This window comes from Rhea pennata, chromosome 2, assembly GCF_028389875.1.
Source record: "Rhea pennata isolate bPtePen1 chromosome 2, bPtePen1.pri, whole genome shotgun sequence".
NCBI classification, from domain to species: Eukaryota; Metazoa; Chordata; class Aves; order Rheiformes; family Rheidae; genus Rhea; species Rhea pennata.
In genome coordinates, this window is record NC_084664.1 from 94,067,566 (window position 1) to 94,093,754 (window position 26,189).

General features: G+C 41.8%; 1 protein-coding gene across 3 annotated transcripts in view; it reads left to right on the plus strand.

The window, feature by feature from the left end:
- The window catches only part of JARID2 (jumonji and AT-rich interaction domain containing 2), a 228,358-nt gene that overhangs the window by 84,275 nt on the left and 117,894 nt on the right, over positions 1–26,189 (plus strand). For all 3 annotated transcript variants that reach the window (XM_062569927.1, XM_062569925.1, XM_062569926.1), the window contains one exon: positions 13,951–14,086. Coding sequence is in view for 2 of the 3 variants with exons in the window: in XM_062569925.1 (XP_062425909.1) it covers positions 13,951–14,086 (136 nt within the window). In the remaining variant the exon portion in view is untranslated. The remainder of the gene's footprint in view (positions 1–13,950; positions 14,087–26,189) is intronic.

A 26,189-nucleotide genomic window follows, 5' to 3' on the forward strand; every position in this document is an offset into this window, starting at 1 on the left:
ACAGCTCTAAAGCTTGCCTGGATGGTTCTCTGCTGCCATCTCATTTGCCAAGTGACCGTAAGAGCCGATCCAATGCAGTGCTGCTTTCTGATCTGTTTTCTTTTTTGCCCTTTTCTGGCTGCCCTGTTTTGCCTTCTGCAAGTGCACAACAGAGCCAAAAACAGGGAGTGGCTTGGTATATGCTTCAGGTGCAAGAGTAAGATTGAGTGTATTGTAGGTGGAGTGGGTATGGTCCCTTCAACAAGTCACAGACTTGATTACAGTCTGCATTCAGCACTATTATTTTGCTCTGGCCTTGCTTGACATTATGCTAAATAGGATTAGCCAGTTCCTGGGATGTTTTGGCATAAACCTTTTATTGATAATCTCTGCCCTGCCTAGACTCCAATGAGAATTTCATTTCACTAAACCGTATTTTTCCACAGAAGAGCTAACAGACTGCTTCCATCAAGCTCACGGTCTTTTCCCTGGGGAGCAGGGGAGCCATGTGGCTGTTTGTGCAGGAAACCCAGCCCAAATAACCAAGTGCTGCCTCTTTTCCTATCACAGGGTAATGCAAAGAGCTGCTACCTGCTGCTAGTGAAGGGACAGCCTCTCACAGTCCATCAGCCTCTGCTTCCTCCCACTCGCTGGGCAGCAGCTCTGCTGCCGGGCCAGGCTCTGGCAAGGCTGGCAGCAGGCACTGCTGTATGGGCTGGAGGGGTCTGGAGAGAAGACCCAAAATCCTAACTTGGCGTTTGCAGCTGCTGAGGCTGCAGGGCTTTCCTGTCTCTCTCAGTGGGACTGGCAACATGTTAAACTATTTTTTTTTTCAGAAGGAAAGTGCAGCAGCAGGTGATTTTCTCAGAAGCTGATGTTGGTGACTGTTGCTCAGGATGGTTTTAAAAGGCGGGTGAGGCCTTGTGGAACTGGGAAGATCGGGGAAGGGCCAGCTCAAAGGTGAGGCTGCAATGCCAGCCTGACCCAGTGACAGGAACAGGACCATTGCAGCGACCTTACATGATGCCAATGCAGAAGACTTCAGACTTGCACAAGGAAGATGCAATTCTAATACTGCTCATGGTGTTTTTGCAAGGCTAAGAGCAAATAATCTTGAAATGAACTGGCAGTTTTATGATAGGGTTTTATGAGCTTTTATGATGTTTATAATCTGACATTGAACTCGTAGTTTAAGAGGTGAAAGGTTTAAAGGAGCACAGTAGCAGAGATGTACCAGTAAATTTTGTCTGAGTGGAATTTGGTAATGTGCATCTTAGATGTGTTATTGATGTGTTGGGCATGCTGCTAAAGTATGGGGGATGCAGTTCACGGTGTTTATCACCGAGCAAAACTGACTTCATCCTCTCTACATGTTAAATATGGGAAAGAGTTTGACTGAACTTTAATAGAGAAAAAGACATAGGGGACGATCCGTCAGCTGGAGATGACTGCCTTGTGTAGTATAACCGTCTCGATCCCAAATGTAGTCTTTACATTTCCATTCTAAATCCCACCCACAAAAAATTGTACGTTGTCCAGTTGCTTTCTTGTTCTCTTTTTTTTTCCTGACACCAGTAAAAAGTTAAAATCCTCTGTAATCTTAAAACCTGCATTCTTAAATGATGGCTTTTTCTTTTGTTCTTTTGGAGAAAATGATCAATTTTTTCTGCTTCTGGTCTTGAGATTGTGCGTTTAGTTCTTTTGATGGGTGTTTGCTTCAAGGGTTCTTCCTATAGAAGGCCAACTAAAGTCTCTTATATATTTTTTTCATGCGTGCAGTGTAATTCTGTTCTTAAAACTGGCTGTGTCTGCTTTACTGTGTTGTATCTTACTGCCCTTCTGTGGGGCTTGGGGAGCAGCAGATCTGTCGTTGGTTTAATACTTAGCTTTTTGAAATTTCTGTTATGTGCAGTCCTGTAGTTGTCTCCTGGTTCTTAGATTTGTAGTGTTTTGCTCTTGATTGCTGCAGAAGGCATAAACAAGCCTGTCAAAAGACTTCTTTTGCGCGCAGATTTCTGTGGGGGTGGCTGGCAGCCGAAAACCCCAAAATAGATCTAACAGTGAACGGAATGGCTTAAAGCCTTGAGGATTTAATTTGATCTTTCTTGTTGCCTTAAATATTGGGACTGAACGAGGATTTCTCTAGCAGCACAGAAGGTGAACGTGTTGGCACGCGACAGTAATAGAACGAGGGTCCGGACCTGCCGTCAGCGAGACGGTCTGTTGAAATGAGGGGCTGGGACGAGGCCTCTGTGCAGCAGAACATGTGCCGGAGACGCCCGAAACATGGCGGTGGGTTTTTCGGTCCTGGTAGCCTGAAGGTAGCAATGATTTGGCTTTGTCGTGCCGGAGCAGCTGCAGAATTCATTGGAGCTTAGAAGCCTGTGAGTTACAGCTGTGATGCTATTTACAGCTTTTATGGAAAAGCTCTTAAATTTGTGAAATGTGTTACTTTTTGAAGTGCATTATATTTGTAATTTGAATTCTCTAAAATTCTCTCTGAGAAAAAAGAGCTTTGAAAATCCCCTTCTCCCCGCTAAAACATGGGGAACATAACAGGAGGGGAAGCAAGCCTCTTAAACTGAGTGATAGGACACACAGATGGATTTGTAAGTGCTAAAATGTCAATTAATGCACTTAAAAGCTTAATGCTCGTCTTTGATGTTCTTCTAATAACTTCAATAAAGTTTGAATGTTGCCATTGATCGGGGAAAGGGGGAGGGATGAGGGAACTGAGCACAAAACAAAGTGGTTCTCCCAGAGCTGGGTTGCTTTGTGCTGTGTGATCCTAGCAGAAACGTGGGCGCGGGGGTGGGTGCGTGGCGCTGCTGCAGGCAGCCCCCCACGGGCCCGCGTGGCTGCCGCTGCCCGGCACTGCACCTCCCGTCGCGCCACAGGGCCGGTGCCCGCGCCTAGAGACTGCTGCGGGCCAGAAGGACACCCGTTGAAGAAATGCAAAAAAAAAAAAAAAAAAAAAAAAGTTTGCATTGCTATTTTTGAAAGCTCTGCTGCAGATTAAAAACAAAGTTCCGCAAGTTGGCTGAAAAAGCTGAGGGGGAAAAGATCGTGGAAGGTTCAACTTTTTTTTTTTGTTTGTTTGTTTTTTTTCATGGCCAGTTTAATATAGATCCTGTTATTGTGAAATACTTGTGCAATAACATTCGTTTTGTGCAGTTGGAAAGTTTGCTGTCTCCATAAGAAATACCTTTTTTGTTTGTTGGGTCACTTCCCACAAAAAGGGGACCCCCCCAATATCTTCCACTTTTGCTGTTGAGGGACCTTGACGTGTGGCCTCACGTATCACACCAGTTCTTAGAGCAACTACCAGATGTTTCTGTTGCCTCCCTCCTAAATTGTAGGGAGAGCTGAAATGTGCACGTGGCAGAGGAGTGGGCTTCAGCATAGCTCTGCTGGAAACCCCTGGCTTCAGTGCACCGAGCAGTCTGCTGCACATTCAGTTCCAGGTAGTGTCCTTTACCCTCCCCTGGCACTGATTATTTGGAAAAATGTTTTGCAGAACCTTCTAGGAATTTACTCGCATGCATTCACCTGATTTTTTGCTGAGTGATTGTTTCATGGAGCAAATGCTTTTTCTTCTTCTTCTTATTAAAAAAAAAAAAAAAAATTATTTTCCTGGCCTACTAAAATGCCATAATTTGTTTGCTGGGTGGCATTTTGGAATTCAGATACCTTTAATACTGACGTACAAGCCTGGGGAAACTTTAACTGTAGGTTTTCTTTGATTATATAGCTGGCCTTCATGCAGCAAATTTGCTGATGTAACTGAACTGATCTGAAAGCACATTTAGCTTAACTCTAGTCTAAAGTCTGCTCATATCTCTCCTTAAATTGGCTTAGGAGTGAAGGGTACAGGTTCAGCTTACCTCTCCCAGCTTTAAAGGATATTTTGCCAGTCAGAAATGTAATCAAGGACAAAAGATATCTGATAAAAGTCCCACTTTATTTGAGGAGTCAGTTAAGGAAAATCAACATGTGCCATTAACGCAGTGTCAGAATGCCCATTCTAGGGGTCCGTGTCAAGAAAACTGATTTTCCGTCCCCCCTGCCAATCCCGTTCAGTAGAATTAATTCAGTTCAGTTAGGCATGCAGATCATGCCTCAGTTTCCTAGGAGAGATTTCCCAGCAGTAGGTTTATCTCTGTCATTGCCCCGTGGTGCAAAGGTTGATAAAGAAAGGGGCAGGGGAGTGTCCTTCTCTAATTATAATGATTTTAAAATCTTCTTTTAAACCTGGTGATTTCCTGAATGAGGGACATCCCATGGGTTGACATAAAAGAGAAAGATAACAAGTTAAACATTTCCTAGCTAGGGCAATGGACTCCTTATGTCCGCTGGACCTAGGTCAGGCCAGCTCTACGCAAACTGGCCAGTCTGTAGCCGTGCAGTCTTCCCAGCAGGTAGCTTCTGCTGCTGCTTGGCTTCAGCCGTGCTGCCCCCACCTTCCTTGCCGGCCTCTGCTGACAGGGGTTTGGCAGGGGAGCTCCTTGTGTAAGCTCACTCTATCGCAGTTTAATCAACGTGAGTCAGAGGAGGCAAGCCCTGCTGTTTCGTCCCTTTGAGCCAGTCTCACCCATGTGCAAAGAAGGGGGTTAAATGGGAGTAAGTGAGCTGCTGCACTTGGCTTATGCATGGGGCGGCCGTGTCATCTGGCAGGGATGTGGTGACCCTCCTGAGCCTGGAAGGGGTCCTCTGCCTGCCACCTTAAGTCTGCGAAAATGTCACGTTCCTAATGGCTGTAGTGATATTAAATAACATAGCTAAGCTGTAGGGGTGAGAGCCTGGTACATTTGTTCCACTGAAGGAGCAGGCTAAGCCATGCTTTTGCAGAGGCACTTTATTTCTCGTATATGCTATTGCGCTCCTGGAAAGCAGTGTTTGCCCATATAGGTAGATTAGCAGTCTTTTTCTATGATGGGTAAGGCTTCACCATGCAGGTACCGAACGGATAAGCACAGACCTCCTGTTGTACTTGTGTTGGAATTGTACTAGCTGCAGTGAGAGTTGTCCAGTTTTTCTAAAATCCTGACGCCTCGGACCTTGCAGACGTTGTGAGATGACAAAAATTAGATCTCCTTCCAGTTAAACTCCATCAGATGCAAAGAAGACAGATTGATAACGTGCCATGTGTGTCTTTTTTTTCTTCCCTGCTACCCTGGTGCTATTTTGGCTTGTAAAAATGCTTGAATCAGGCATTCTGTCTGACAGCAAAAAAGATCTTAAGATAATTAGCAATATACAGAAGATTGGATTAGCTATTTTAAAGTTCACGTCTGTAGGTCTTATTATCAGATCTCTAAACTGTAAAAATAATTCTTTTTTTATTGTACCCTGTCTATATAGTTGCCTACTGGAACTTAAACACCTTATAAAATTGAAAGCTGAATAAAAATGAATTTAATTAGAAAAAAATATGCTTACATTGTAATTTTCTTGAGCTGTTGTTTTATAGGTATATCTAAGGTGTACTTGGTGGAGAGTTTTAATTCCAGCTGGAGGCAGTAAGATTATTTGGAAAGCGAAACTTATAAAATCCTACACGGTGATTTCTAACTGGGAGTGCAAAGGATATTTGGAACTAGCTGCCATTCTTCACTTCTCTGTGTCTTTTTAATAAGCTCCTTTTATGTTCAAATTAATACCAGAGCCTTAAAAAGAAAATCCTGCCGTGGTTCTTGGTCTTCTGCAGCGTGATCTGAATCGTCAGATCAGCAACCGCAGGAGCCTCCTACCTTTGCGTTTAATGGCCCGTCCTACCCTGTGCTTTGGCTCTACCATTTAGCTGTAGAGGTACGGGGCTGTGGATGGTGCAGGGCATGTGGCTGCCTTGACTACTGTCTCAGATGTCTGACATGCCAAGGCTCAAAGAGCTGATTTGGCAGCTGCCCAGCAGATTTTTTTTTTTTAAATAAAGGCTCAGTTGGTGGCCAGAAACCCAGGCTGTCAGAGTTGCGTTATGCAAGAAATTGTTTCTCGGTAGAGGTTTCTAATCCAATTTCAGCTGTAGTTTTTAGTAGTCTGTAATCAAAAGTAAGTATGGATTATTTCACGGTGTTTCAAGGAAGTTAAGACTTGCAGTGAGAGTGTCCCTCCCTTCAGTTATATTTGTTTATTTTTCTTTAGACCTGTTCACCTACATGAAAAATTATGCTTAAATTAATTATTTTGGTCTCTAAGCAGGAGGCACGTACTCCTATACGTGCCTACGCTTTTGATGGTCATTCAACTTTCACGTTAAGAGACGTTCCCCTTTGTAGAGAGTACGTCAAATAAGGAACACATTTATCAGTTCAGAGCTTTTGCTCAGGCATTGATTAGTTGTGAGCAGTCGTCAAAGAGAAGATCATACCCCGTCTGGCTTTGACCAAACTAAAATGTTGCTGGTCGTGTCCCTCTAACAGAAATACCCTGTTCCCCCTGAATGTCCTTCATTCCTCTCATGTAAATTAATCTGCTTAACAGTTTGTGTTACACTTGAGCATTGCGGGAAAAGGGAGTATGGCTCATCTGCATGCAGTGAAATATTTGCGGTTTACAATTGTTAGGCTATAGCAAAAACGATTTTAATTTCCTGACTGCCATCTGCAGTGCTCTCCCTCCCTCGCTGCGGCTGTGGCAGTCGGGTTTCACGGTTGCCTTGCATCAGCCCGGTGCGGATTGCTGCTAAAAGGAGCAGTCGTGCCTTTCCCCCTCCCAGCGCACCCCTTTCTGCGCTCCAGCTGTAGCTCCCGTGCGGCCACGTGGCTAGCAATGAGGGAGCTGATCTGGCTGAAAATAGTCTTTTTTTTCCCCCTTGCCTTGGCATGAGATTTTTGGCAGCTAGTTTCCATAGCCGAGCTGGTCAGAGGGCTGCACAAGAGCTGGCATTGGCACCGGGGTGAGGCAGCTCATCCAGTTTGGTCGCAGGGGCAATTTGCTTAAGCTGATTATGAAAATGCTCCCCAAGTCTGAATATTATCTCCTGCCGTCATGCCTTTTTCTTCCAGCACTCTGCCACCCTCGGCCTTTTGCGGCTTGTTTGTGCGTGCTGCCAGCTCCCATTAGAGCTCCAAACTCCTGCTTTCTGCATGTAAAATGATTGATTAGATACTGAGTATGGCTTAAGAAAGTCATGGCTTTGGAGCAGTTGCTGTCAGAGAGAGATGATTCAAGCTGAAATTCTGTTGTAAGTTGATAAATGAGAAAACCTTAGACCTGGCTTTACTCCGAATTTGTTTGGGTTTAGCATTTCTTCAAGTGTTTAACTTGGCAGGCCAACAAGGGAAACAGTTGCTATCTTGTAAGCTTTCACTAGTTTCATACTGAGTACTATTTTTCTAGAGGTGCAGAGACATAGCCGAGGCCTCTGAGTTCATGTGCAAGAAACATTTAACATGTGAACTCACTATTTTTAAAGTATTTTGTTTTTTAGGCCTAAGATAAAATTAGGAATTATTTGTATGCCTCAATTCTGGGAGCCTAAACATTCTTTAGTTACTTGTATTTGGATAGAAAATTTCAACCACAGCTCCCCTATCCAAATGTATTCTTGCATGGGTAGGTTGAAGCACACTGCGCTTAAAGTTGTAGGCTTTAGTAACCCAGAAGTAGAACATTTTTCTCCCACGCTGCTCTTACAAGAATTATGCCTAAAAGAAGGAAATAAAATTCCAGATGAAGCAAGAGGCAGAGAACGTATTGATATAAAATCTACTGGTCAAGGTCTATAACATAACACACTTCCTTTGGAGAAGTTTTCTGAAAGTACTAGGAAAAAAGTCACTGTTGTTATCAGACGCACTTAATGTTGTGATGGTACCATTAATAAAGAAAATTTCCCCTTTCTTCATGCTAGTTAGCACATTTAAAAAACATGACCTATTTTCCTAAACTAGACAGAACAGATTATATTTTCCAGACGGCATGAGTCATTGTAACATCAAGTCTCCAAGCTGTATCAATCTTCATCAACTTAAGCCATTCATGAGGGTTTTTTTTTTTTTCACCACTATATTTAAGCATTTTCTTCTGAATGAGAAACAGCTACATCCTCTCTGACTAGTTAAAAACTTGATTAAAAAGTTAAATATTAAGTAAGTGCAAACTGTATTGTGAGAGGAGAAGGGAGTGGAGGGACCTTGATAGTAGGCAAAAGACTACGAGGATACTGCTTTGGATTACTAGAGGTATCTCCAGTTTGCATAATACTGTGCTCAGCTGTAAAAAGTTTAAGCTGCATAGTGGCTGCCAGAGTTGATTAGAAACTTTTTTATTTTTATAGCTTCATTTGAATATTTTAGTCTCATTTCAAGTCATTCACTGAAAGTTCAAACCTTTGCTGGGAGTTTCTGCTGAGAACCGTTGGTGCAGTCTGGTCGTGAAACTGTCCCCGCTCTCCTGCAAGTTTTATAGGAGCGGAGTTGCGTTGATAGGCCGTAATGGTTTTATTCCTCTGCGGATCTGATGTGTATTCAGGGCGATGGCAAGGTTGCTGGGACTTTGCAATACAATGGAGACCTCTGCTAACTCAACAGGGGAAATGCATGTGTTTATGTAATAGCAGAACTTTGCACTTCCTTACGAGGTTCACACTGGGCTGTACATACATAAAGGAAGTGGACTTTATACGTGAATGAGCAGGTTAATCACACTTAACAGTGGTAACTTGTCTGCACAGAAGTTCCCTTTCAGTCTTAGGAGTAGTATCTAGATTTTGCACCTATAATTATTAGTTCTGGCTTTCCTTTTAAGGGAAAACAGGTATAACCGTTTTCCACTGATAACGTACAGCCAAAAGGCAAAATCTGTTGCAGGTCTTGAGTGCAGCGAATATGTATTTCCATTTTGGTCCTTCAACTGAAAAGTAATTTATACGATCTTTGAAAATGTGTTGTCTGTTTTTCATTCAAAAGGCCAATTTTTGTTTTGTTGCTAGTTAAACACAGGGAAAAAAAGCTTTGAAATAGTTTTCCTTCAAAAATATCCTTGAGGAAAGGATAGAAACTTGTGGTTTATTTTTCCCATTGCTTCAAAATGACCTCCTTACATCTGTGGGAAAGGCTCTCTGGGGGCTGTTGAACCATGAAAACATATTCATTTAAGGCATTGGGTGCCACAGTGATCTTAGCTGAGCGTTGGCTACAATGCTGGAAAAAGCAAAAAGAGGGGGTTTGTGTTTTGTTGTTTTGCTTTCTGCAACCTGGCATGAAGAATGGGGTCAGGAGATGCGTGCTTGGGAAAGACCCAAAGAAAGAACTGGAAATACGCCAGCCACGCTGAGTCATAACACACATGCTTACAAGTATCTTTGTACCTTACAAAGTCCTGACTTTTCAAATAAAACCATCACTGCTGCTAAAGTATTTACATAAAGTAAAACAAATAGCTCTGAGTGCTGCATGCATTCTCCCTTGTCCCAGCACTGTTTTACCCCGTGAACTATGACTCCTGTTTGCTTAAGGCAAGGCTAGGCCGGGCTGAAGAACGCGATATCTGGTGATGAATGAATGGAGAAACTCGAGTCGTGTGTATCGGTGTGCTCCTGCCGCGGAGCACAGCAGCCCACCGCAGCCCGTGCTGCTTTGCCGTGCAGCCCAGCTACCCGGGGGGGAGCTCTGAACGATACTGGTGGTACGCCTATTGACCCTATTACCAAAATATTTGTTTATTTATTTGTGCATACATCCATGCACACGCACGTACGTGTATATATATATATATATTTCTTTCCAAAGTGGGAGTGCGTGGCAGTAGCTGGTCATGCTGTTCTGCAAACGTCGTCTCGACGTCGCCTGCAGGCAGGCGGCAGCCCCGTCACGGTGCACGAACGCTGCCCGGCCCCCGTTAACGCGGAAGCCTGCGCAGCAGCATGCTGCCAACCTAAGTGGAGATTGCAGCCCTCCGCCGGCCCCTCGTGTTGTGCTTGCTGAGCTCTCACCTGGCTGCGTTGGTTCAGATGTAAACATACGGTGCGCAGTTCCCCCCAGGCTGCATAATGGGGAAGGCAGGGGGATTAATTTTTTAACGGTTTAAAGGAAATGGTACGGTTTTAGTCTTTAACTCTGTTCCTGGGCTTACTTCGCTGTTTTCTTCTGCTGATTACTCACCAAGTGTACGAGCTAATCAAGCTATTGGACCAGGAGGCAGAAGTCATCTAGGCTGACCTTGTGCACAGCAAAGGCTATGGGCAAATGGTGATGAACCTATCATTTCAAATGTTGTTGAGTCCTTTTGGGGGGGAATATGTCAGTAATGGACAGTCCCTGTAAGTTGTTTCAATGGCTAATTACTCTCACAGTTGAAGACCTTGTTCCTTAACGCTGATTTAATCTTTTCTGAATTTTGAGTTCCAGCTGTTGGATAATATTATACCGCTCTTTGCCAGATTAAAGAGCTATCTATTACGAAATTTCTACTCCCTGTGAAGGCATTTAAAGACAGCAAGCAAGTCAGTCCCTGTGATTCTTTTTATTTTATTTTATTTTATTTTTTTGGAGAAGTTGCATAAAAGGATCTTCAAGGGAAAGCCCTGAGGACCATAATGTGACCAGTGGTAGGTGGGTGCGTGTGCTGGTTCGGTAAGGCGGGGTGGCTCTTCCACTTGGCCGCTGGAGTGCGGAGCGAGTTGGACAGCAAATCTTCCTGAGCTGACAGTACGAGACAGAGAAGTCCTGACCCACATAATTGCAGCTGGACGTGTCAGGAGTTGGAACGGGTTAGCCGCGAGAGGCGGGCTCCAAGTCAGCCGCTCTCCGGCTTGCGGCTGCTTTTGTGCTGCACACTGGAGGGAAGATGCAGCTGACGATTATGAAAGATTTTTATTGCTCCTACATATGGAGTCATACAAATGCGGGCATTGGCAGTGGCTTAGTCCCTTATTTTGCTGACCTGGGATAACACAGCGTAGGAGAGCTCGAGGTCCCCTTTTAAAGCCGAGCGAATGGCGCGGGGAAAGCCCACAACAAAGCCGCAGCGGCGGCGCTGCGACTGCGGTCTCGGCCGCCCGGGGCCGGGGCGAGCTCCGACGCGGAGAGGCTCCTCCGTGAGCAGTTTCTCGGAGAGCGCTGCAGATACAGCGTGACAAGTCCATGTACGCAGAGCGCGCCGTGGCTGTGCGGTTGTAAAAGAGCATTGCGAAACGTTACCGCGCCGTTTCGGCGGCAGCTTCTCCACCGCCTTGGGCGGCGCGGCGGGGCAGGGGCCGCTTGGGCAGCTGGGCTGGAGGTTTTGGCCGACACCGTGGGAGATCTCGGGGGCTCGTGGCCATTCCTTCGTGGGGGCAGCATGTCCTCTGGGGAGAGGGAGGTAACTTCAGACCCTTAAAAAAAAAAAAAAAAACAAGAAAGAAAGAAAGAAGAAAACCACACATTTACGTGAAACCAGTTTGCCTAAAATAGCCTGTGTGATGGCTTCTCGTGCGAGGGGATCATTTGCTTTCCTCCTGAACCGTGACTCTTAAGTGGGATGTTCCCAAGAAGATATTATACCTTCAGAGGTCATTTAACACCCCCCACCACCACCACCCCGGCAGCCTGCCCACTTGATCAGGGCATGCCAGGAAATCCATACAGATCAGGCCTGTCAGCAGATTTTACCCTGTTGCTTTTGCAACAACAAATGCTGCCGTGTGTTCGCTGCAGTGAGCTGCGTCACGATTAAGTGGATTTAAGTGGGATCCGTTTCTTCGGTTGTTGTGGTTTTTTTTCTTTTCTTTTTTTCTTTTCTTCTTTCTTTTTTTTTTTTTTTTTTTTTTTTTTTTTGCTGCGTTTTTGGCAGAAATAAAAGGGCCAGTGGGATCCGTAAATGGCCCTTGTTTTCGTGCAGCCTTCGGCTCTTCAGGGGCATCTGCTCCTGCTGCGGCGGAGGAGGAGCAATAGTTCGTGTTAGCGGCTTCCCCGCTTCGGGATGGGCCTGGTGTTTTAGAGGGAAAAGATACTGGCTCGGCGCAGGCCGAGAAAGGCAGCCTGTTATTCAGGCTGCGATGTACGTTAACTGAAAACGATGATTGCACGCGTGTCTCTCCGGTGTGCGTGCCTTAAAAATATACAGAAACGTTGGCTGATGGTTTTGCTGCCTCCGCAGGGCTGTTCTCACCCTTTTCCGTGCGCTTGCTGCCGCTCACGTTAAGGGTGCGCGCAGGTGCGGACGAAGGGAGAGAGCAGCGTCCTTAGGCTTGCGTCTGTAACGCGGACGAAGGCCTTGGGCCTCCCTTGGGTCTCCCCCCCTCCCCCCGAGAAAGACCACAATTTCCTTAAGGATTTAAGCAGTAGTTCACTCTGTAGCTTTTAGTCCGTCATAGGACCGGAGAGTTGGGCCAGGCGTTGCCGGCAGGCTCTCGGCGAGGCGGGATTTCTTTCGGGTTTGCTTGCAGGCCGTGCCGGCCTACGGGGAGGCGGCCGCGGCTGCTTCGGCGGCTTCGGCTCGGACGAAGCGAGCTGCGGCTCTCGGTATTTATTGTCGGTTCGAGTTAGGGCTGATGTCGCGTTGGCAGCAAAATGGTGAGCTGAGGTTGTTTGTATAAACTTCCGTTGACTAAATAACTGGCCGTACTAGTGCTTTTAAAACGCTCGCCGGGGGATGTTTTCCCCCGTTGCTGCGGGTGTTGAGTTTCGACGTTTGCTGTCTTGGCGTGGCGCTCCTCACGCTCTGAGGCTCTCCGGGCATAGCTCAGTGTTGTTCAAAGTATAGTAGCTTGTCCCCAGTGCGAAACGAGCGTCCCGCTGCCAAAACGCTAACTGCTTGCGCTGCCGCCATCGTTTTGTCTTTTTTAGTTTTTTTTTTTTTTTTATTTTGGCCAAGTAATTTGTCATACAGTCGGGGAGGGGGAAGTGGTTGTGATTGGAGTTCAGCAGCTGACTGCCAGTCTGAAGTATCTCACCGGAGGAGCGAAGAAAAAGCTAACGATGGGTCACCCTAAACTGTTTTTTTTTTTTTTTAATAAAGTTAATCGCGTTGGTCACTTCTTTCACACGCGAGAGGGCGAACTGTCTCGCCTCCTGGCACGGGTTGCCGACGCGGCTGTTTGGGCTTCCCGGTGAAGGGCGGCAGCGTGCCGTGTTGCGCTCACCCATCGAGGCCTGCCTGGAAATGTTAATCTTCTTCTTGCTTGGCTATCGTAAGGACCCTCGGACAATGCTAGGGAAATTGGAGCTTATGAAAATATAACGTTAGGAAAAAAAAAAAAAAAAACCTACCTGATCTCATTGATGCCTTTATGTCAATTTGCTGACTTAATTTATTTGCATGCTAAAGGCTGCAGGGAAATGCTTTTCCAGGGAATTAATCTTTTAACTAAAGATAGTACTAAATATGATGTACACTAGTGTTCCTTTTGACAATATAGCATTTGTCTTCTAAAAATAAAGTGGAAAACGCATGTCCCGTGGACCAAATTCCACTCTGCTTTACACCGAGATAAACTCAGAGTAACTTCATTGTTATCAACTACATTGTAATGCTGAAATAAATATAAATCACTATACCAGAGAACTGATAATGTAGCATCGGTATATAAATATGCTAAGCCATGAGGCAAAAATGAGAAGAAAAGTTGGTTCACTGAACTTACCTCTTAATTTTATTCAGCAGTCAAATAAATGTTTTTTCTCCTCTTCATTGTCTGCGGGAGCACTTCCTGGCTGAGATAAATTTCTCCATGAGGCAGAGGGATTCATTATAGGGATCTGAAAAATAAGTTTCATTTCCTGCCTAGCACCTGGTACAGAGCTACTGCTATTAGCAAGATAAGGGATTAGGAGGGCTAATGGTCTGATTTGATGGAAATAGTTATCCTTCTGTTTTGTTTTAATGCCTGTTGTTTTTAGGTTGCCTTTTGTTATACAGTAATTTTCCTCAGCTTCTCTTTTTTTATGATCAAAAATAATTTGTTGACTGCTAAGCTTTTGGGTTGTCTTTTTTTTTTTTCTTTTTTGATGCATAGAATTAATACCTTGTTTTCGTTACCATCTTTTTTAGGATGACAGTGATGGGATTCCATGGTCGGAGGAGAGGGTGGTACGGAAGGTCCTTTATTTATCTCTAAAGGAGTTCAAGAATGCACAGAAGAGGCAACATGGTGATGGCATTAACGGAAGTCTCAAGGCAGTGAATGGTAAGTGTCCTCTTTGGTACAACTGGAAGAATTCAGTCATTTCAATTGCAATTCTTTTGCTGTAATGAGGAAGGAGACTGCACCATCTGGCAAACACTGTGCCCCTTTCAGGTACACAGAAGAGCTTGTTTTTGAAGTGCTTAAAATGGCCAGTTGAACAACCCTTACGTTTTTGTTTCTAACAAACTGTTCTAGATAGGGATCAGGGTGAAAGGTAGGTGTCAGGAAAAAGGCCAGAGTGAGGTTGCCATTCCACAGAAAGCGAACAACCTATCTGATCTGTGCGTTCCTCAGTGTACTGAATATGTTGACGAGGAAGGTATCCATTTCAGAGATGATTTAGCAATTCTTTGTTATTTAGTTGCAAGAAACTGGCTAACTAGCATCTGTATCTCCTGAGTAATCTCAGGACATGCTGTCTATTGCCCAGAGATGTAATAGCATTAAGAGATTTAAAAAAAAAAAAAAAATCAGGGAATTTAAGGCAAAAAGACTGGGACACTAGATTTCCTTAGTTCAGCTGTTCACTAAGCAGTTATTTCAAAGTTTTAAAAGCAGATACAGAAAAATGTAAATGATACAGACTTGAGGAAGGAGTTTAATTTTATTTATTTAATCCCGTGGCCAATTAGTATATGTCTATATCTTGCCCATTCCTTAACACCTCGCTTGAAAAAGCAATAGTGCTGTGAGAGGTGAGTATAAAGTGCGTCTCTTTTGAATTCACTCGCTGACACAAGACCTTTCCTTAAAAAGGCTTTGCCATGCTGGCTCGAGCCTTGGTAGTGACGAGTAGTAGAATTCAGATTTCTGGGCAGGCTTATTGTTTTTCTTTTTGTTCACAAGGTATTGTTTGTTTGTTTGCTTGTTTTTTGTGGAGGTTTATAGCAGTTCGTTTTAAGCATGTGCATAACTATAGATGTGCTAATGCATTAAAACAGCAGCTGGGTGCTTATTTGGTTTGTTATTTGTATTTATACATAGCTTGGATTTTTGACATGGTGAGTCAAATCTCACTGCGTTTTTACTGAGTGTTATTGCCGACAAGGCAAAACCCAGCAGAATGGTTGGATAACTGCAGACGACATGATAAAGTTATTGTATTGCGTAAGCAGTTGCAAACTCTTTAACCTGATTAGAAGACGACGACTTCGGAGTGCAGTAATAATATCAGATACTGATCTGAAGGGAAGAGGCATCCAGCTTTATCAGCAAGCCATTACTAAGATTGGAGGGTGTACACAAAACAATTCTGGCTTTTTTTCCTCCAGCACCTCTGCATCATTGATCTTCTGTCAAACACAATTTCTCTTGGAAAGTTTCTTATTCCATTGTGGAGGTTTTGTTTAGTCAAAGGGAAAAAAGTCTAGAGGCGTGAAGCACAGTAATTGTGTGTTAGGAGGCTTTGATTGTGTGCCAGGTTACAGGATGACTGAGGTTTTTATGGTGTCTAGTTTCTCCAAAGGCAGCTTAGATGAAAAGTGAGTTGGCTGGGAACGCTATGTCAATATAGGTACCAGACGTGGAATATGCCACAGGCTTCCCCTGGCAGTGACATGGCTCGTGTCTTCAGAGCTTACTTCTCTAATTCAGAATTGTAGCATCCAGTGATTTTTCTCCTTCATGGAAGTTGGTGACCAAGGCTAATGTATTTTGTTGTTTTCTTTTGTCTCTTTCTCTCTCTCTTTACCTAGAGTGGTATTCTGCATTAGTCCTTCTGTTTGTTAAATGATTCTTTAAATATCTTGTGTCAGTGCTGCTCCATTTCAAGAGCATTGTCCAAAACCCTTTTTATCCGATAATATCTGAAGGGATGTTATATATAATAAAACATTACAAAAAAAAGCAGGATTGATATTGTATGGTGACATTGAGAAAATCTGTTTAAGTGTGTATTTCCATTACATCTCTTAAAAAATATAGCCATGTATTTTAAAATCCACAGATCTCTATGAACTGAGGAAAAACGAGTCATTGTAAATACTTACCAAGCTATTCTGAATTTAGGAAAAAGTAATATTTCAAGGCAAAGCCTTAGAGCCATGATTTCATACTGCTGGTGTGAAAATTTTTTCCTTGCATGTTCCGGTATGTAGGCCACAGCCAGTGTTTCTTGTGTGCTGCTCCGAAGGCTCTCATGCATTTAAGTTACTGGCTTGTGTGAGTGATCTCTTTGATCATAGTGGGCACCCATTGCTCCCTTGGGAGATGATGTCCCCTGTAAAGCTGGACTTCTCTTTAAGCACCTGTCTTGAATGCTGTTTAGACTAGTTTGTCTTGTATATTTAAAGGAAAAAGGTGCATCCAGTGTAGAGTTTGTGCTGCACAGCTCTGTAACTGTCCCTGGTGAACTCTAAATGATGTCACTCCTTCAGTTGTTGAAAATCAAATAGGTCACATGCAGCAAATGTAGCCACTTCCAGGAGTGGGAAGCAAGAGCCCGATAGGAGTTGAAGTGCTCTGAGCTCCCTGCTTGTTGCGTGGCAGTGGGTTAGTCTCACAGACTTCCAAGAGCTCAGGGGACACCAAGGTTTGTGGACAACTAGATAGCACAATTTGATCTTGGTGCCACCATCTGTATTGCAGAGAGAGGGGTTTGGTGGTGGTGTTTTTTTTTTTTTTTTTTTTTTTTTTTTTTTTTTTTTTTTTTTTTTTTTTTTTTTTTTTAGAACTATTTTCTCCTTATTTCAGAAATATGCAACCTGTAACTGTTTCCTTATTAAGTACTTGCTTTTTGGCAAGAGGAGAAGGGCAAAACTTGCAGTGGCACCATGCAACTTCTGTCTTTAAAAAGCTTTTATGGACTTGAAATAGCTACAGGTTGGATAAACAGGCTACAGAAACTGCTTTGTCAGTTTTTTTTTAGTTACTGCTAAACTTGTATGAAAATTATTGTCAATAGAATTTAAACAAGCGAGTGCAGTAGTATAGATGATGATTTGGCAGCTGACATAGTTGTGCCTTTTTAACTCTTAGTACAAAATGCAAGTTCAATTTAAATATTATGAAAAATAAACCCATCAACAGTCTTCTCTGCTCTAAAGTTTCTGTAGTCGCTGAGTGGGGCTGATGGTGACACAGACAGAGTTAGCTGCAATACCTCTCTGAGTAACAAAGACTATTAATAAAGAAGTAAAGATTAAAAGCATACCTAACCCCGTCTCTACTTCACCATTAAAGATGCATTTTCCTGGAAACAAGCCTGCCATCTTCAGTTTTTGGCTGAATCCCTGCTACTTACTTGATTCTGAATAATGTACTAGGTTTTATTTGGGGAGGATAAGGAAAGTGAGTCTGTGTGCATGCAGGTGGTCTTACTCCTTCTACCTTTTTCTTTCTTTTCTTCTCCTGTTTTCCTTTTGTCTTTTTTTTCTTTTTTTTTTTCCTCTAATACCTCCTTTTCACTTGATAATTTTCACTTACGTGTTTAGGCTACTGGTTATTTTGCATCATAACTGCTACTGCTTTACAGCTCTCTTTACTCCCTCTTTCCTTTCTTTCTTTCTTTCTTTTTTTTTTTTTTTCATTTTCTTTTCTTGGCCAGAAGGATTTCAGAGAAAGAGAGCAGACGTATTATAGTTGTTGCATCAGTGGATATGTTGCATGCACGTTCATGTTGACTCTAGATATTCACAGCGTACAGAATGACACAGTACAGTATGCCTTTGTCTGCTAGGTTCTCTTCTAACCTGGGGGAATATAAAACCCGAAGAAAATGCTTCTGTAGGTTGTCAAAAACCCCTTTGTAGCCATAAAAGGGGAACTGGAACTCTGATTATGGAAACAAGGTCACACACTGGAAAACCCAAAGGGACCTCTTTAGTGATTTTGATTACTGCTGCCTGTCATTTGCGTTAAGATTTTAAGAATAGGGATTCGTGTTTGGAATTGTGATACTGATTTTTAGAGATCCTCATGTAAGAGGAAAACTAATTCCTTTGGGAAATAGTTTTCTTCTTGTGCAGAATGTGAGATAAGGCTGTAAAAAAAAAAAGCAATAAAAGATGTAATTATTGCTTGCATTCTGTTTATGAGAGTAAATTCAGTACTCTCAAAAAAGTAGATCATAAAGTAAAGTTTTGATGTAAGATTTTAAGTTATATTTTAAGAAATTTGTGCTAACGAAATTTTATTATTTCATAGTAACATTGGGCTACTGGTTATTTTGTATCCAGACTGCTTTTCTGCTCCCTTTACTCTCTCTTTTTTTTGGCAAGAAGGATTTCAGAGAAGATGACATAGTTGACATAGTTGTGCCAAACAAGCTTGTTTGTTTGAGGTAGTTAGCAATTAAGAAATGACAAAGTAGACAACAGAATTATTCAAGCATATCTTGCACCGTGAGTGGCTGCTCTTTGTCCTAGAAGGATGTTATGGCAATTCCTAAATATGCCAGACAGGTTAAGCTTGTAGCAAACACAATTCAATTGGGAAATTTGAAGATGTAAGAGGGAACATTTTGCTTCAAGTAGAAATTAGAAGACACATACATTCAATAAATCAAGGAATGAGTAAAAATACATAATTCTGTTGTTCTAATTTCCTTTTACCTTAAATTTAGAGTGGTTAATTTAGAGTAGTTTATTCATTTATGTAGGTTCTTACACAGACCTTTATTAAACAACCTTTTATTCTGTCCATACTCTTAACAGAGGAGGCTGATGGTCCATTGATGGCTGCATTGCCCCCTTCCTCTCTTGCACTGGCTTGATCCTGCCCTGAGCCATTGCAACTTGTGAGGAAAAACTAACATGACTTTTGTTGGATGTCTGAGTTTTCCCCCAACTGAGGAAGCTGAAGTGCTTGGCACAGAAAGACTGGAGTGTCCAAGGCAGCCCCTGGAGAGGACCAAGCTGCCATAGGAAGGGCCGAGAGGGGACCGTGGTGCTGGGGCAGCGGGAGGCACTTGTACAGACATGCAGGCTGAATCACAAACTACACTTTTAATTTTAAAGAGAGAGTATCCCTCTTCATTCATCGCAATGGTTCAAATATATGGATAGCTTCATCTCTGTTATTTTTGAAGGCTTCAATTAAATATTGGAAACAAGTTTTATGCTAATGTTTGTCTAGGGAGCTGTTCACTCCATCAGTAATGTGAAATTGCATTTGCTGGCAGTAGGTAATGTCTGTCTGTCTCTTTTAGAGTTTAGTAGAAGATTGTAAATGTGCTAAGGAACCTTGTCTTATAAGTGGATTTTTAAAATGCATTTATAGAAAGAGCAATTCTTCTTTCTACTTTAAAATAGTTTCCCTTTACGTTCAGAGTAAACACCCTGTTTGCCTAGTGTTAAACTGTGATTGAATGAATATAGTGGCTTTCAATTAAAAGATTCAGAAAAGAAGCATTTGAGCAAACTTGTCATGGCACTCTTAACATCACTTTCACTTTGCTTGCTGTCACGTGAATTTAAAGATTAACAAATGAATAACAGGATGTTCGGGTTGGGCTCCATTGAAAATTCCCAAACCTCTTTTCCTTTCTTTGTTTTTATAGTAGAATGCATTTTAGAGCATGCCAGGGACTTGTTTGTTCATCAGCTGATACAGGTTCTTTCTGCCTTTTCCATCATCACCACTTATGTAAATGTTTTGCAGGCCAAATTATGTCCTCAGTGATTTCTACCTGATTCAATTATGTCCAAATTGTGCTCCTACCTTAGTGCAATTCCAATATTTGGCAGGATTGCAAGAAAAATCCTTCTTTAAGGACACCTGTCATCCCTTTTCTCTGAAAGATAACAGAGGTGGGTATTTTTCTAAGTGGAGAAAGAGTGAATGTTTACAATAATTTTTCTCAAAACATCATTTCATGGATATCTGAAAAGAGTTGTGATTATTCCTGAAAAGAGTTGTGATTATCCCTGAGTGTATTTGCAAAGTAATTCTAAAAATAATTTTGCCTCCTTGCATAGTGTTAATTATGGGTAATGGAAGCTAAAAGGGTAATGAATAATCTGCAGAAACACATGCATAAACTATTGTAGGTCTAAAGTAAATTAGATGAGGACAGGTGGGAAAGAGATCAAAGTGGTCAGTAAGTCTAAGAGCTGCTCCTCTTCCTCCTTTCATCCCCTCTCTGATGCTGGCTTTGCTGTTCACCTGACCCCACAGTGGAGCAGGTTCAGCTTGCTGAGGTGGCAGAAATCAACCCATTAGATGTAGTTATAAAAAGCAGAATTATTTCCTTCTGGTTTAATGAACTTTTATAGGTTCATAAGGAGAGCAGATGAATAGCAGAGTTGGTGCAAATGAGGGAGCAGGGTATCTTGATTGAAAGCCAGTGGAGAGGAGGCAGGACCAGTCCCTTGTGATAGTAGCATGCTGTTTGATTGGCACAGTCATCTTGTCTAACCACAGCCTCAGATGCTAGAACGGACAACAGTTGCCAGAAATAGGAGCAAAACAAGAGGCAGTGTTAAAAAATGAGGAGAAATGCTTCACAGTTTTGAGTTTTACGTTTAAAACATTTTTCTTCTTTTAAATACAACTGACAATGGTAAAATTCATTGCATTGGTTGTCCATGGATTAAAAGTATCTTTAACGCCAGCAGGAGACAGCAATGTTGTTTTCCTTGCTTCAGGGTCATTTCTGCATAGCTGTGGTATAAGATTTATTGTTTGTATCAATGGTACACAGGGCACCCTTGACTGTAGACAAGCAAATGCTCCATTTAATCTTCCACAGCAACAACATTTTTGGCCTAAATTTGAACCCCGGAATCTTTTTTGTTTGGTCTATACAGCCAAAAGGATGGTGCTGCTTCTTCAAATACTTTGCAGTTCTGTAAAAATTTGTACTTTTGTCAACTCTGATTTGCTTATTTTAGAAATGGGAGTGATATAACTTATGTAAAGTTACTTTTTTATTATTAAATCTGTACAATTCTATATCTAGATATGCACCACCTATTGTATTACCTCAGCTGACTGGAGTAAGATGTTTGATAAAATAAATATAAGTTGCTGGATTAGTAGTATTGGCGCTATCTTTTCTATGGTGAGACACAGTGCTTTGGACTCAAACCCAGCCATTTCTTTTGTCAGCACATAAGGAAGACTAAATTTGCTACTAATTCTTTTCAGATGATTAGATTTTCATTGTGATGCTAAAAGCTGCTTAGAGCAGTATCCTTCGAACTCGGACGAGTTGGGGAAGATGAAGTGCGTGCTGCTATTTGGCTGAGATGAGAATTGGCTGGTGCTGACTGCGTTCTCCAGCTGTTGAGTTGCATTCAGAGGAGGTAAAGGGATAAACTGTGGTTTACATAGAAATCAAAACAAATTTAAACAGCTGTTAAAGGTATTGTAAATAATGGTGTTCCAAGACATAGTTTGTCTGGTGGATCATGCTATGGAAAGGGATGGAAACTCCCTTCCTTGAAATATGGACACGAAGTAGAGGTAAAGGCAGCAATACAGTATTATAATCAGAAAAAGTAAGTAAAATACTTCTCTATTTAAGAATAGTAACTGTGAGAAGGTGTAGGAGTGGGGAGAAAGATACTTCAACTTTTTCTGTCTGTCTGATGCCCAATGACTTGTATGCCCAGTTTACTATTATTAAAATGCTCTAGTGGGGACAAAAGGTTTGCAGGATGGAATACACAGTTCCTTCCCCCACCAATATTCTTCCTGTTGCTGCCCTATTGTCCATGAAAAATGTGATTGGCAGAAGGAACCTCTGCACTAAATAACTAAGTGTTTCTAGTTTGAAGGACAAACAGTAAGGGATGTAACCAGTAAAGCAATAGGGAAGAAAGTTAGGCCTTGAAATAGCATACGCTATTTTGTTAAGAAATCAGCAATGCAATGGAAAATAAATATCCATCACAAGTAAAAGCAGAAAGAAGTTTCTGTAATACTTACAGAGTGTATAATGCAGTCACAGTAGACAAACTAAGGAACTGTATTTTCTAAAACTTTGTGTTCATAGTTATCTGTGCTTTGATTATTTTACTCTGTAGTTTTGTGTTAGTAGTACAAGATTGAGTTTTGTGGAATGCTTTCAGAATATTAGAGGAGAATGTTTCCAGCCTTTAAGAATCTATCTTATGCCTTGTAACCTCCATACCAGATTTCCTTGAGATAGGGAGCATTTCAGAAATGGCTTCCTGTTTGAAAGTGTGAAAATGGTATGAGAATATTGGTCCAGCAGAATGTTTTTAAGGCCATTAGGCTGTGTTTAATCAGTGCAGATGTCATGTATGCTGTAAACCTTATCATGTCAACACTGGCAGTAAAGTGGTTTTAAAAGAAAAAGTAGAGATTAGTGACAGATGGCTGTAACTAGTGATGGGCGCAATAAACACTCTTGAAAGATGCCTGATACAGCTGCCAAAGCACCTTATTCTTGACCTCAGATATCCTCCATTACCTGTGTTCTTAGGCTTTGACTTGTTGTAAGTAAGGGTTGTCAGTCAAAATCTTTTTTGGGGGATCCTTTTAGTGATATGGAGTGAACTGAGAATTTCAGTAGATTGATATTGAGTTCTTTTTAGGTGTCATCAAACCCACATTAGAAATTCTGATGTGAGAAGCTGAAGAATCAATCTCCATTTTAAGCAATAGAATTCTTTTTTTGAGAATTTGTCATCTTCACCTTGCTGTTTGTAGTAGCTGATGTGATTGGTCCACGTTCCAGATTAGTAACTCCATATTTTTGATTTTTTTTTTTTTGATTTAGAACTTCAAAGAAACTGTTTTGAATGAATTGCTGTCTTTTAATAACTGATGATCATGAGAGGTGATCATGTAGTAGATACTTTCTTGTGCTTGTAGGTGAATATTTCCTGGAAATAAAAGTAAAATTGGCATATATACCATTAAGTCATAGCTGATTACATGTAATAAATGTGCTTGTTACTTTTTATCATTTTTGTCTGGCTAGCACAGATATAGTACAGGCAGTTAATGTCATGTCGTATCCAGAATTAGATGAAGTATGCCTTTTCAATCATCTGCCTTTTATGTCCTTTATTTCCCATTTTAAATGAATTTAATACTGTAAAGGGGATATCCAATGGATAGCACTACATAGAACAACCCTTAATTTGCAGCATCAGAGCATAATAGTTCGAGGTTGTGCAAGATTGTGTGAATCTGACTTGCAGGTGTTGTCTCTAGTACATCTGAAGGAGTTGCCAGCTCCAAGAGCTAAAGGTAGATGAATTTTTACAATTAGCCATCCTGTTTGCTTTCCTCACAAGATTGTTTGTGAGTGTTGCAGTCTCAGTAAGGTCTGCATGATGTTTCAAATCTGTCCACTAAGAGGCTAACTCCTTCCAGATAAGCCTTGAACAGACAGCATTCATTTTTACTTTGCTCAGAATTTCCTGTGCTTTGTTCTACATCTGTTTGTGAAAAAGTATGTTATCTTTGAAAGCCTTCATCTTGTTTTCTTTATTCAAGCTATATGCTAAAATTGAAAAGGGGAAGAGCTGGAAAGAGCCCAGCTGGAGCAATCTGCCTGGGATCCCTAGGAGGGACAGAGCTGGCAAACTTCTGAAACCTCTTCATCTGACCTCTGTAATGATTTGAGAAGCCAGGAGATAAACCACTTTTCTCACAAAAGATTTGGCTTCTGCCAGCTATTCCAAGTAATGCCTGAAGACCACAACAGCATTTAATTTCATTTTCTCCTTTTTCACTCATCCCCCACTTAGCTTCAGTAGCAGTTAGCTTTTGAAATCTTTGAATTCAGCCTCTTCCTATTCTCTGTGTGTGCGTGTATGTGCAGAAGCATTAGAGGTAAATTGCACTATTACACGCTCTCTTTCAGCTAGGTTTCCTGAAAAGCAGGTTCTTCTGAAACACCTCCCTCTGACAGTGGTCTCTTCCACTGATGCTGTAGAAGGTGAGAGCCTTCTTGGCCAGCTGTTTACTGTTACCGCTAAGAGGTCCAGTGCTTTTATGTCCTGCTTGCTACACATGAACAGAGTTTGGAAGAAGTTTAAAAGTAATAAAAATGGCCTAGAGGGAGTATAATATTTACCTTTCTTTGCAGTATGGAAATGCTTTCCCTTTTAGAGAGGAAAATGTCATTGCAATGTTAACAGGAATGTTAAAGTGATGGGGAGAAGTGTATTCTCTTGCGTAGGTTATTAAGAAAAGGCATCCTGGTTGTACTGAATCATTTCGAAGTGGATTGAACCCTCTCCAGCCCTAGCTCCCGTGCTGTGATGTTGGGATTTCAGCTGAAGTTCTCTCTGGCCCCATATGCCAGAAGGAAGTGACAGGGTTATGCACATCCTCAAAACTACAGCAAATGAGAGGGGAGGGAAAGCATGTTCCTTAATGTGAGGGCATGCCTCCATCATGTTATGCAGTCTGTGTGGAGGGCTTGATTCCCTTCCCTCCTATCGGCTCTTGTGCTCGATCTATCCAAGAACATGCTATTTTTCTTCCAAGAACAAGAATCCTACCACTTCCTATTACAGTGGTTATGTCAACAGTACAGTAAGTGAAGAACTTTATAGTTTTGCTGACATAATAGAATCTGGTGCTTGCTACACTAGCTCTTCATCCTCTTTACTTCTCAGGAGATCAGTAAAGAAGTTTACCCCTAGGTGGAGGCCATTAATAAAGGATAGAAGTTACCAGAATGTGGCTTGAATTCCAAATCTTCTTGAAACTTAGTTGTCACTAGTCCTCTTCTTCCTCCTTCCCCCAAATCAATTGAAGACTGACGTTTGCACAGCAGTGAGATCTGTGGTTAGGGGCTACTTGTCAAGTTGTATTTAGGCAAAAACCAATCCCAGAAGCTTTACTTCATCTCTTTGGCCTGCAGAGATGAACTTCAAATGCCAGCTTACATTTGCCCAGAAATGACCTTCTGTAATTGTAATGGACAAGACTATCTCAGATAAGTAGGCACAGCCCATTTGCAATTGTAGATTTACGTGCTCTTTTTCATAGATTACAGATTACCTTTGCAAGGTATAGCAGTGCCCTTGAATATTTCAGATTTGCTCTCTAATTCTGGTCACTTGTTAGCCTGAAGCTCTTTGTGAAAGAGGGATTTTGGAACCATGAAGTAATGCTGATTTTTCCTAGGCTAAAATTCCCTCTGATAAAATTGATGTACAAAGTCTTGAATGTTGATTAACATCCAAAACATAACACCGGGTTATTTGCAAGTATTCTGCTCATAAAGTAAAAATGAGCCATTAGTTAAGGCATTGCTTTGCCCAGAGACTGTTTTCTTTCTGTTGTAAACTTTAGGCCTCTCCCATTAACGGCCTGGAAAGCAGACTTCTTGTCCTTGAAAGGAAGGCTGAACCAACATCTTAAACCTGTATCAGTCCTTCAGAACAGAGAAACTGAACTTTATTTTCATCCATCACCTCTTAGGTGCCATTTTTGATTATGGGTGTGTTTTGCATGCTTATTATGCTAAAGAGTTGACTGATGCAAAAATGAGTTAAGGTAATGCTTGCAAACTTGATTACTGGATTTTATGGGGAGGATGGTTCAACAGACCTTAAGTTTCCCTGACATGGTTGGATTGAGAAATGGTGTTGGTGTTGGAATTAAATTGATAACTAGTAAACAAGTTTCTATTTAAAGCTTCTCAAATCATCTTGGACTATCAGTTGGGTGATAGTCTCATGAAAACTTCTTTTTGCCAGATTTACAGGGAAAATTAAACTGGAGCAGGCTGCTGAGTTTGAGAAAGACAGAGTAACTCTTCAGTTTGTCCTCTCCTCCTTCTGGGAAGAACTGCCACTGCAGACTAGGGAATCAAACTTTACCAGTGTTTTAGGAAAATAGCTTTTAGCTTTTGTGCAGTGACTATTTTCTATCCACACCCTAGCTTGACCAGGTTCTTCTGTAGGCAAAAGGAACCAAAGAGTAGACTCATATAGACGCTCTTTTCCATGTAGACTCAATTTCCTTCTGCTAAGGTTGAAATCAATGGAAAAGAATTAAGTTTTGGTATCCTCTAGTCAAGAGAAGAATTCAGTTCTTTAAGTGCTAAGCAGAGTAGAAAGAACCTCACTAAGCTTTTCATTTGTCTGTTTTCTCAAAAAATGAATGCTGTGCTACAGTTCAAAGAAGTTAACAGAAAGCAAGAACTTCTCAGCCACAAGGTTTGGGAACT